At 61.7% G+C, this 11821-nt stretch overlaps 1 protein-coding gene across 1 annotated transcript; it reads right to left on the bottom strand.

The window, feature by feature from the left end:
- Positions 1-586: 586 nt before the first annotated feature.
- TULP1 (TUB like protein 1) lies at positions 587-10159 on the bottom strand (the record flags this gene model as incomplete). Its single annotated transcript, XM_084497940.1, is given in 15 exon segments — positions 587-2855; positions 3773-3944; positions 4299-4397; positions 4569-4677; positions 5311-5423; positions 5781-5951; positions 6244-6335; positions 6470-6604; positions 6700-6813; positions 6998-7135; positions 7502-7648; positions 7794-7923; positions 7927-7935; positions 9369-9414; positions 10113-10159. Coding segments are annotated over 15 exon segments (1656 nt in total). The 3' UTR covers positions 587-2721.
- Between the last annotated feature and the right edge of the window lie 1662 nt (positions 10160-11821).

Genomic DNA, 11821 nt, shown 5'->3' with positions numbered 1-11821 from the left:
GAAGTTGATAAGGCTCCTTCTTCTTTCCCCCCTTTTTTTTTTTGCTTTTTTTTTTTTGATCTTTTCTTGCAGCGAGCATTCCTTTCACACCCACGCACACATCCTCATCCTCACCCATTGGTCTGCCGGCACATCCGTCACACTTTCCGTCGGCCAAAGTAGATACACATTTCTTGTGCTTCAATTCCTCATCTCCTCTGGTGTTAACAGCCAGCGCAAACAAAGGGCCCGAATATCCATCGCCCTATTAAATTGTTTTCATTTGTTCCTTGTGCTGCAGTTGGTTTGGGTTAGGAGGATTTGTGTGAGCGATTTGGGGTAGGCGGCTGGCGCTGTAATTGCTGTAGGCTGTGCGCCTTCCTTGCACATCGCCTCCGAAGGTGCTCGTTTTGGGACGCGGTGGCATCGCGCCTCAAACCCTCTGCAGCTTCGGGCTCCCTTTGGCTGCTTCTGCGGGGCTGCAGGCTGGGAGTTTTTTTTGGGGTGCAAGTCATAATGGAAAAAAAAAAAAACAGGGGTGTTTTAAGGGAGAAGCTCCCAGGGGATGAGTGGTGCTCCCGGGTGGGCGTGCGTTGGGATTTGGAGACCTCCCAGAGCCCCTCGAGCCGAACCCCGCTCCCCGGCTGCATTTTGGCTTTTCGGCTTCCACCGGTGCACAGGAAACGGAGACAAGTGCGGGTGGAGGCAGCCCTCACCCGTCAGCCGATCGTGTCCCAATTTCAAACAGATGTGTGGTTCCCGGCTGGATTTGGGCAGAAAGCTCTCGCTTTCCCCCACATTTGCCGGCCATACCTAGCCAGGAGACGCTGGCCTTAAACCCCAGCGGCTGTTTCTCCTCTCGCTCCCAGGGCCTTGCCGTGTGGGTAAGGGATAAAATCCCGCACAGGCACATGGACAGCCCCATCTGCCCCCCGTGCAATCATCGGATGAATCACGGAGCCCAAATCTGTGCGGCTTTGGGGAAAAAATGGGCTCCTTCTGCAAAGCCACCAAGGCAGATGTCGGCCAGCGGTGTGGCTGCTGCCCTGGTCCCTTGTCACCTCCCCCCAGTGCTGGCATTGACGGGGGTGTGCAGGGAGCCTGTCCCACTCTGGGTTTGCTTGGTGGCACCCAGGGAAGGAGTCCTCCAGTCCCCGTGCCACTGCGATGGAGGGACACAGCACAGGGGGTACAATCCTGCACCACTCCCCGCATCTGGGGTTTTCTCCAACCCACGTTTGCGTCGCACCAGGTGCGGGGTCCAGCACGGGTCCAGCATTGCCACTTTCTGCCCCCAACCCCAACAAGAGCATGAAGACAATGGGCTCATGGGGACAACGGGAGCACAGGGACAATGGGAGCATGGGGACAATGGGAGCACAGGGACAGGCTCAGGCCACGGTGGTGTTGCGACACTGCCCAGTGAGGACGAGCACCCCTCTTGCACAACCACGGCTGTCTCATCTGCTTCCTGCTCCTCTGCCAGGCCGCTCCAGTCACCTTTCGTGGCACTTTGGGGGCTCAGAGCACGCCCAGGATTGGGGAGGACCCATCTACACCCAGGCAAGGGGACCCCAACTTGTATCAGCATCCCTGGGGGGCAGTCTGTGAGACGAGCAGGGGAGAGAAGCATCATCAGGATGGCTTTTTGGGACACCCTGATGTGTCCCAGTGTTTCTTATCACTGAAATCAGGGATTTAGGACCCTCCATGCAGCCAGATCCTCACCCACCAAAGCTGGGGCGGTGCTAGAAAACAGGCCATGAGCTGCCCTGCTCCCCCCACGCCACCCTTCTCCAGCATCTCCCCTTGCTCAGCACCCATTTACAACCCAGGGGCCCGAGTCACGGGGTGCCACCCCCGCTTTGTCACCTCCGGGGACACACGGAGATGGAGCGGGGGCTCTGCGGGACCGGTCCCCGTGCAGCAGCGTGGCTCAGAGCTGCACCACACCTCATGAATCACCCGATGCTTCTGCCTGCGACCGCGCTTTTCCCTTTGAGGTCTGCTCCTGGGGGCACCGGCTGCCCCTCCGGCACGTACCCACCCTGTGGGGGCCAGGATGTTCCCAAGGGACCCAAATCCCACAGGGCTCATGGGCACCCCCACGGCTTGCAGGGATGCTGCACTTCTGGGCACATCACAGCCACTTGTGCTGGAGAAAGTGGTGAAAATCGGGGGTTTTGTGCCCATAAGGCACTGAGCAGTGGTGTGCGCAGCAGAGGAGCAAACAAAGGGGTGCTGGGGGGCTGGCCCCTGCTGCTGGGCTGGGCTGGGGGCTCCTTGCCCCCCAGCAGTGTTGCACCCACTCGTAGTGCTTAAATTAAATGTTAAATAAAATCCTGATCCTGGAGGTGGTGGGCGCTGGGGGTGCCGTGGGGTGACCTTGGGCAGAGCCCGGCCACGTGCCCGCAGGGGGACGAGGAACCACCCCAAACCAAAGGACACCACCAACCCCCCCTTCTTGTTTAAAGAACACGCTACAAAATACAAAACAGACCAAAAAAAAAAAAAAAAGAAAAGAGGGATGAGTTTCCAGGATTCGAGTCCAAGAAACGTCTCAAAGGGATGAAATCGGGATCACAGGCAGCCTCATCTGCTAAATATACCCCGGGCCTGACTCTGCCTCCTGCCTGGGACCCGCAGCCGGCCCTGGGCGAGCCGGGGATCGGGCGGCTGAAGTTGGGTGAGCGAAAAATGGGGAGCGAGGGGGTGCAGGGGGATGTGGGGGAGGCGCGGGGGCTACTCGCAGGCCAGCTTCCCGTCGAAGCTGGAGAGGGCGATGGCGAAGGCCTGCAGGGCGCACAGCGGGTAGTTGTAGTCCATGGTGAAGGCGTCGTCGGCCACGCGCCCGAACTGCATCACGATGTAGTCGGCTGCGGGACAGAGGGGAGGGCGTGTGGGGTGGGGGGGGGACGGCTCCTGCGCCCCCTCCCTGCGCCCCCGTCCCTTTTCCAAGGGGATTTAAAGAGCAGCGTGGCAAAGCAGCCACCCTGCGCCCAGCTCCTGCACCCTGTTGCAGCAAAATTTATCAAAACCCAATGTTTTCCCACTATATGGTCCAGCAGGGTATAGCGGGGACGTGGCACCCCTCAGCCCCCCCCAGCGCCCCTTCCCCACGTAGCCAGAGCCCGCGGAGGGGCGCGGATCCCACAAACCCCCGTGGGACGCCCGTGGCGTGGCCGCTGCTGTCACCGGAGCGCGGGTGACAGGAAATCTGTAAAAATAACCGGGGGCCCCCGGCAGGTTTTTTCTGTCCTGTAACCCAACACCCCGGGTGCCGATGGCTTCTGACTGTGCTGGACAGGTGACGAGCGGCCGCGGCCGGCTGCTCGCACCGGGGCTGAGCTCTGCCCCATGGCAGGACCCTCACCATGGGGCTGCATCCCGTGGGGTGTGGGGTTTGGGGGTGCTGTGGGGTTTGGGGGTGCAAACCCACCCCAGAGCCACGGCTGGGTCCTGCATCAGTGATCGCGGACACCCCAAGGGACTGTCCCCGAGGTGCCACGTGCCCCAGGGGTGTACATATCGGCCATGTGGGGTGCATGCTGGAGGGGGGGGTGCTTGGGGTGCCCCCGTGGCGTGGCACTGGGCTCAGCACCCTGCAGGATGGGTCCCTGCCCTAATCTGCCCGGCAACAGGTGACACGCGCGCTCCCTCTGCCGGACGCAAGCAGGGCCCCCAGAGCAGCCCCGCGAGACAAAAAAAATTAAATAAAAATGCAGCAAAAAGAGCGCTTGCAGGGGTGCCGGGACCCCAGCCAAGATCAGCCCCCGAGCCGCCCCCGGCTTACGGTCGCTGCCGTGCACAATCTGGAAGTTTTTAACGGAGGCGTGGGTGACGCGGCCGTGGAAGTTGAGGACGTAGGACTGGGTCTCGTCGTTCCACACCGGCGCCTTGTTGTGCAGCTCGATCACGTTGTCCATGTTCTTGTTCTGCCACCTCATGAGGAGCCCGTCGTTGTCCTGGGGAGGGCGAGGGGGGAGATGGCAAAGGGGAGGCGTCCCCCGGAGCACCCCGGAGCACCCCGGAGCCCTGCCACCCCCGTGGTATTCCCAGCGGGGTGCCCCATCCCTGGGTGCTCCCCGACACGCTGCCCCACGGCAGGGCCCTGCTGGGAGAGGGGAGACAGCCCAGAGAAAAATATATGGACACTGACACTCATCTCCGCCTCCCAGAGGGGCGCCTTCAATTTTAGGAACGCCTCAAAGTCTTTCTGTGCCCCAAACTGGGTGAAACCCAAGATAATCCCCAACAAATCCAGCCTTTGGGGGAGGTCTGGCCCCATCCCTTTTCGGCCCTTGGCTGCTCCGACTTACGTTTCGGGGCCGGATGGGCACCCTCTCGTTATCCGAGTTCATCCCAGGGATGATGACTGTCATCTTGCGGGGCCCTTTGAACCCCAGGACGTTCGTCTCCTGCAAGAGAAGCCCCGGCCATAAAACCAGCGACCACCGCGGGCTGCAGCCCCTCCCCAGCATCCAGCCTGAGGTCTCAGGGCCAGATCCAGCCCACCCCACAGGTCCACAGCCCACCCCAGGGCGATGCTCTGGATGCCCCATTTGGGGCCCCCCGGGGTCCCTGCTTACGTAAACCACGGCCGAGAGCTCCTGCCGCACGTTGGACCAGTCGGCGTTGGCCCTGTCCGGGTTGGCCCCGTTGTCGAACACGGTGAACTTCGTCCCCATCAGGTTGGACCTGCAGCACCGGCACAGGACGTGACCACAGCCGGTCCCACCGATTCCCCACCTTTGTTCCCCCCCTCCTGCTGGCCACTTTTTGGCCCGGGCACCCTCTCCTCAGTGCAATGCTCGTGTAGGGTTGGGGTGCTCAGATCCTGTGGGGATGAACCACCCACCCCGCAGCATCCCCGCACCCCTCCAGCCCAGCCCAGCACTGCTCCGACCTCAAAACCCGCCAACACCTCCTGCTTCCCCCATCCAGCCCCGAGCACGGACACTGCAACACGACCAGCACCCAGCCTTGATCCCTTTATCTCCATTGTCCCCATTTCAGGGCACCCGTCCCCCAAAACCGGGGGGTGGGCTCGGAGGCGCTGCGGCACGGCGCCGGCGGCTCGGCGGTGCAGCGGGCCGGGGCTTGCCGCGCTCGCCGGCGCTTCTGCTCGCCTCGAGCTGCCCCACGGGAGGAACCGGCCCAGCCTGTTCCCCCTCCCTGCCCCCCGACGCTCCTCAGGTCACAGCCAACAGCGGCAAACACCGAAATTCAGCCAGCCGAAGCCTTCCTCCCGCACGCCGAACCCACTCCCGGCCCGCAGCCGGCACGGGGAGAAAAAAAAGGGGTGCCGGCAAAACGGGGTGCCCGCCTCACCTCAGCTTCCCGATGAAGTTCTCGCCGCCCCGCGACAGGTCCGTGGGGTCGATGGAGATGAGGTAGTTGGAGGTTTTGCTCTTCTTGCGCTTCCTCCCGGCGAGGAGGAAGACCTGGGAGGACGGCGGGGCCGGGGCAGTGCCATCGCCATCGCCCCGCCGTGCCCTTTGCGCAAGGTTTTGCGAAACAAAACCTTGTTTGGGGACACGGCCGCGACCTTGCGCAATGTCCCCGCAGCCAAGACGAGCCCCAAAACACCGCCGGTGTCCCAGCCGGGGCTGTCATTAGTGTGACCGTGGCTCCTGGCCACTGTGGGGCATTCACCAACGTGGGACATTTCCCAGGAGGAACAACAGGGATAGGAGCACACAGGAGCAGCGGGACGTGCACCAGCATCCACCCCAAATCACCAGGGTGCTCCCAGGGTGGGTGCAGAGCCCCGTGCTCTCCGCCCCCCCGCCCTGTCTCACCTTCTTGTCGTTATCCAAGTGCAGGTAATAGGTGGGGTACAGCCCCCGGTCCATGCCCTTCTTGTCCCGCGTCACCCGGCACTTGATGGTCACCCCCTGCGGAGCCGGGCGCAGCACGAACTCCTCCAGGTTGTCCACCTCGATGACGGGTGACGGCGGCCTCTCCTCCTTCTGTTGCAAGGCCAAACCGGAGCCCTTTGAGCTCATTTCCTCGTGCACAGCACCCAGGGGGCTTCCCGGAGAGCCCTCGAGCCCTGCCTGTGCCATGTGCCACCATCTCCTCTCCTAGATAACAGCTCCTCAATCCCAAAATCCCCCCGCGATGTGGCACCGCTTTGGGGACAGCACGGATGTCCCTGCTGCTCTCCAGACCCGCTGCCCACCCCAGGGGATGCTCCAAGCCCCCCCAACCTCCCCGCAGGGAAAATCCCCACACCTCTTTTTTTATTTTTTCCCCCCATACCTTCTTGGATTTCTTCCCTTTGCCCTTCTTGTTGGAATTTTTCTGCGGTGACTCCAGGGTCTCCTCCTCGCTGTCGGCTGCTTTGGGGGGAGCTGTGAGCAGAATAGGGCAGGAGCACGGAGGGAACCCCGACACCATTGGTAACAAGCCCCCGATAACTAGGGGTGCCCTGTGACCCCGAGAGCCCTTCCAGCCCCACCACCCCCCTTGCAGAGCTGACTCTCACCTTTCTTTCTGGTTTTCTTCTCCTTGGGGGGGTCCCCGCCGGTCTGGAAGAGGGACACGGGGTTTTTCTTCTTCTCCGACCTGATGGGTTTGGTGCTGGAGTCGGAGTCGTCCTCCTCATCGCTGCCGGTGGCAGCTGGGGGACACGGGGACACCGTTACGTGGCGTGGGTGCTGCTGGCCAAGGGTGCCACCTGGGGGCAGCGGGGCTGCCCACCCCCCTCACCGGTACCTTTCTTCTTGCTTTTCTTCTCCTTCTTCTCCCCGTTCACCTGGAACATGGCCGTCGGCTCCTTCTTGGTGCTCTTGGTGGGTTTGGCTTTGCCATCGGGGTCACTCTTGTCTCCTGGAGGGATGGACAGGGAGGGGGACAGAGGACAGGGAAGAAGGGGTGAGCAACGGAGACGATATATGGGGAGGGGGAGACGGCCCAGAGCCCCCAGCCCCCTGAGCCTCCTGGGACAGCGATGGGGACAGGACTCGAGCAAGTGACAACGGAGCTGGGCTGGAGCCACCCCCTGCTCGCTCACCCTTCGCCTTCAGCTTCTTCTCCCGTCCTTCACCCGCGGGGGGCTCTTTGGGCACCTTCTTCTTGAGCTTTTTCGGCGGATCTTTGTCCTCCACCTCCTCTTCCTCCTCCTCATCATCCTCCGAGTCCTCGGCCGGCTCTGCCCAGCGGGGTCACAACGGCGTTGGCGATGGGACGGTTTCGCCGGGAGCAGGTCCCCGCAGCCCCCAATTTTTCCGGCAGGGACCGTCCCCCCCCCAAGCACCGGCTGCCGTGGGCACGGTCCCGGCCGTGGGTGGCGGCGGGGGCGCGCACGGCCACACCGCCCCCTCGTGGCTGCAGCCGCGGGGCGCACACGCGCGACGCGGGGGCGCGCGTGGGGCCGGGGATTGGGGGTCCTCGTCCTCCTCCCCGTGCCTTTAGAGGATTTGGGGGGACAAAAAGCACCCCAGGGGCGTGCAGAGCCGCTGCAGACGCACCCCATGGGTGGTGGGGATGGGTGCTGCCCGCCGTGTCCCCCCCTCACCTTGCTGCTTCTTCGGGCCCTTGGCCACGCGGGAGCGGGGTGCCGGGCTCTCCTTCTTTCGGGGCTCCCGGGTGGCTTTGGGGCAGCGGTCCTTGTCGCTCTCCTCCTCCCCTTTCTCCTCTTTCTTCTTCCTCAGCTTCTTCACCCCTGGGCATTTCAAGCGACCCCGTGATGGAGAGCACCGTGGCTGGGGGGCCTGGCGTGTCCCAGGGCAAATGGCAAAGCCCCCGCACGTCCCCCAGTTTCAGGGGGACTGGGGCCGGCAGGGGGACCCCCAGGCTGCCTCATTTACCCTGTGCCGGGGCAGGGGGCTCCTCTGCACCCCCCGACTCGCCCGGCTTCTTCACCCGCAGCCGCCGGGGCTTGGCTTCGGGTGCAGACTCCGGTGTGGGCTCCTGCCGCTTCTTCTTCACTTTCTGCCCTCATTGATGGTGCTGCCGAGACAAGATCACCCCAGGGTGAGATCCCTGCTCTTACAGCAGCCGGAGCCCTTTCTGAAATGCCCCAGATGTGGGCATTTTGTGGGAGCAGGGGTGCCCGAAATGTGGGCAGGGGAGCAGGAATGCGCTCACCCCATCCAATGGCGCCTTACCGTGGGGCAGCCCCGCGGAGGGAAAGCAGAGGGAGGAAAACCAAAAGGGCTGTTAGCACACAGACAGGAGAGAGGTGACACCGGGATGTGCCAGCCCAGGGGACGAGGGACATGACGCTGGCATTGCCACGGGGACGTGGGGTGGCTTTCTATGGGGAGCCACCTCCCCCCATCATCTCTTGGGGACAGGGGATACCCAGGGGGACCCCAGCTGGGACAAGGGGCACGGGGACAGGCAGCACAGCTCCGTGTCCCTGTCTCCTCTCACCCACACAAAAGGTCCCCGTGGAAACCTGGCTGTGGGTACGGAGCCCTGGGGCCGTGGGGAGGGCTGGGGGACGCCAGAGCCTCAAGGATCGAGGTCAGTGAGGAGCGAGGCGGGAGGAAGCGGGGGATTAGAGGCAGCACACCTAATCCCCTTTAACCTGGGCTATAAATAACGCTGATTTACCCAATACAGAGCATGTGGTGCAGCGCCGAGCTGCGGGCAGGGGACGTTTGGGGAGTAGGGGCCAGCTCCGCGCCCCCAGAAGGTGCAGCAGTGCTGGTTGCATCAGGGTCCCCACCCCAAACAGGGCTTTTCCCCCCTTGCCAAGGTTTTGCTGCCAGCTGGGTCCCTCCTGGGCAGAGCCCCCAGTGCAGCAGCACCGCAGGGGGGTTGCAAAGGGCCGGATCCAGCCCCCAGCACCAACATTTTGCCTTCTCCTAACGTGCATCCCCAGGGGTCTCCTGGTGGGGCTGGAAACCCCAGGTCTTTATATCCTCAGCTTGCTGCCCACGAATAGCTCCTTCGCCCCTTTAATCCCTTAAGCAGCGCGGGAGACCGGCCCTTTGCTTCGTTACTTAACGAAGCCCTTTGAGGAGGGGCTGCCAATTAAAGCAGGCTGATTACATCTCTGTGAGACCCCCCTCTGCGGGGGGCTGACCCCCGGGGGCTGTGCCGAAATGCAGCCCCCCCAGAGCAGAGGGACCGGCTGTCGGGGTCACAGCCCCTGGAAAGTGAGTCACCGCTGACAGCTCAGCCGAAAGGCTTAATGAAAGCACTAATTAGGAACAAAGAGCCCACCTCATGGGCCCTGCGGAGTGATGGAGAAGGGCTTTGGAAGGATGCACGAGGGAGTGGGGGGTCCCAAATTTCGCCCCCAGTTGGGGCTGAGCACACCGAGGGAGGACCTGATCCCATCCTGGTGTGGGGTTGGGGGCTGGGGGCGTCCCCGTCCTCAGTCCCTGGGGAAAGCCAGGACCTGGGGGGGGTGGGGAAGGATTCGTCCTCACCTGCTTTGGCTTCTGCTGCTGGGGGCTCCCCGACTCCTCGCTGGGGCTGTGGGGGCACAGGAAGGAAAGGGGTGAGGGCTTTCACCAGCTCTGGGGGGTCTGGGGGAGAACTGAACCCTACACAGCTTCCCCGGGGCCGGACCCTGCCTCCCCTGGAACCCTCCCAAAATGCTGCTGTTTCCTTGGAGCTTCATCCCATTTTGGCCATGCCAATACATCCAGTGCCACCAAAAATAAATATTTGAGCCTTTTCCTTCCCCAAATCTTCCTATTTTTTAAAAGGACACAGCGAGGAGGAGGAGGAGCGGGGTGCGTGTGCCAGTATTTTGGGTCTCATGTCTCGGTTCCACTCATTTTGTTTTGTGACATTGAAACCTTTCCATCACTTCTGCATCAGAACGGGTTGAAATGGCCATTTTTGGTGGTGCTGAGTCAAAAGGGACCCCACTTTTCCAAAGCAGCTGCCCCCATCCTGACCAGGTCGAGCTCGTCCCTCCCTGCCAGGCAGCACAGGACGGGGTCTGCCTCTGCCAAGGCTGAGAGCAACGAGGTTAATTTGGCAAAATCCGCCCTAATTAACTCCTTCCCTCTACAAGCCATCGAGCATCCTCACACCCACCCTCAGAACAATGAACCTAAACCAGAATATCACCCCACAATTAAATAGGAAAAAAAAGAGCCGGAGCAGGCGAAGCGCACGGGGGGAGCGCATCGCACCCCGAGGACCTGCCCGGCCCCGCTCACCTTTCGGCCGCCCAGACCTCTCGTAGGATCTCCGTCTGCAGCGGCATGGCCCCGACCTGCTCCCCAAAAGCAGCCCCCGCAGCCGCTACCGGCCCGGGGCCGGCTCCATGGGCTCAGCACCGCGGGCTCAGCCCCACGCCGGTTCCGCCAGCCCCACGCTGCCGTGGAGGACAAGCGAGTGGAGGATGCGATTAACTTTTTCTTTCTCTTGCAACTGGGTAATAGGATTTCAGGGGCTGCCGGCCAGCCCCGTGGGGAGAGGCAGAGCGCGGCAGCTGTCGCGGTAATCCCAGAAAACGGGGAGCCAGTGGGAGTGGGGCATAAAGCAGACCCTGGGGGGCTTTTGGGGTGCACGTTTCCCCCCAGTGCTGGCTGTGGGAGCCCTGCAGGGCAGGCTCCATAGCTTCCCAGGGGATGCCACCTCTTCTTTTTAGGGATACTTCCCTTTTTTCCACCTCCAAATGACACCTTGGTGTCACAACGAGAGGAGTTGGGTTGGTTGCACGATGCGTGTGGGGGAAGCCCATGCAGGGGCGATGCCGGGGGGGTCCTCTGCATGCCCTAGGGTGGTGCTGGTCCCTGCTCTGCTCCGAGCCATGGCCCTGTGCTGGTCAATCTCTGCTCCACGCCCTGGTCCCACTGGGTGAGGGTACCCAGCCCCTGCGTGATGCTGCTGCTGTGTTGCCTCCCTGCTCCCCCCAGCCCACTTCCCCCTGCCAGGGCTGCCTGCAGGCGCTCTCTGGTTGAACACCGGACAAAACAAAGCTGCACAAATCCCTGCTGGGCTCAGCCTGGCCTTGCCCAGCCATGCACACACCAAACCCCAGCGCAGCCTCCCTTCCCAGCCCAGGCCCACTAGATGGCATTTAAACACCGTGCGCCCAGCAAAGGGCGTCCTCGACGCACCCTGAGCCACGGAGAGGGACAGACAGCGAGACCCTCGCCTTGCAGAGCAAGCAGCAAGGCTCTGAAAAGCCTAAAAAGCTGCTCTGGGTGAATAATTGTCTCCCATTTCTGCTGAAGAGAACAGCAGCCCCTCTCTGCGTCGCTGCTCGGGTTTATTCACAGCTCACGCACGGCGCTCAGAGCTGCATGCAACCAGGGGTTTCGATGCCTTGGGTGTGAAATGCTCCCATTAACCTCCAAACTGCCCTCATCTGCCCACCTTCAATTTTCTCTTAAAAGGAGGAGAAAAGTACGAAGCCTCGAGAAGCCAGCTGAAATAAAAACATGCTTAAAAATAGGGGGGAAAAGCCCAGAAACGGCAAGTTTCCACAGAGCAAGCCAGGGGTGTTTCATAAGGAAAACATGGCTTGGGCTGACCCAAAATGGCTTTTTTTTTGCACTGCTTTCATAAATACAAGCCAGTTCTTTGCAGAGCCCCTGCTTCCAGCACTCCTAGTGGCAGCCTTTCCTCCCCAGCACCCACCCTGCGTGCCACTGATGCTTCCTGCAGCTCCAGCCCCGAATCTCCCAAATGAAAAAGGCCTCAGGATAAAGCTGCCCAGGAGAAGCAGCCATGCTGAGATCCCAAACAACACCCCCTGTAAAACGGGGGACACCGATAATTCCCTAAGGAATGGAGTCACCACTAGAGCTGGTGCATCCCCACCCGTCACCCCCACGGCTGCTCACGGTAGGATGGAGAAAAGAGGAGCCTTTTTTTTTTTTCCCTTTTTTTTTTTTTTTTTTCAGTTCTTTATTTTCAA

The sequence above is a fragment of the Aythya ferina genome (assembly GCF_964211825.1).
Source record: "Aythya ferina genome assembly, chromosome: 25".
Classification (NCBI taxonomy): Eukaryota; Metazoa; Chordata; class Aves; order Anseriformes; family Anatidae; genus Aythya; species Aythya ferina.
The sequence above is the reverse complement of the archived record's forward strand: the minus strand, read 5'-3'. Positions and strand labels throughout refer to the sequence as shown.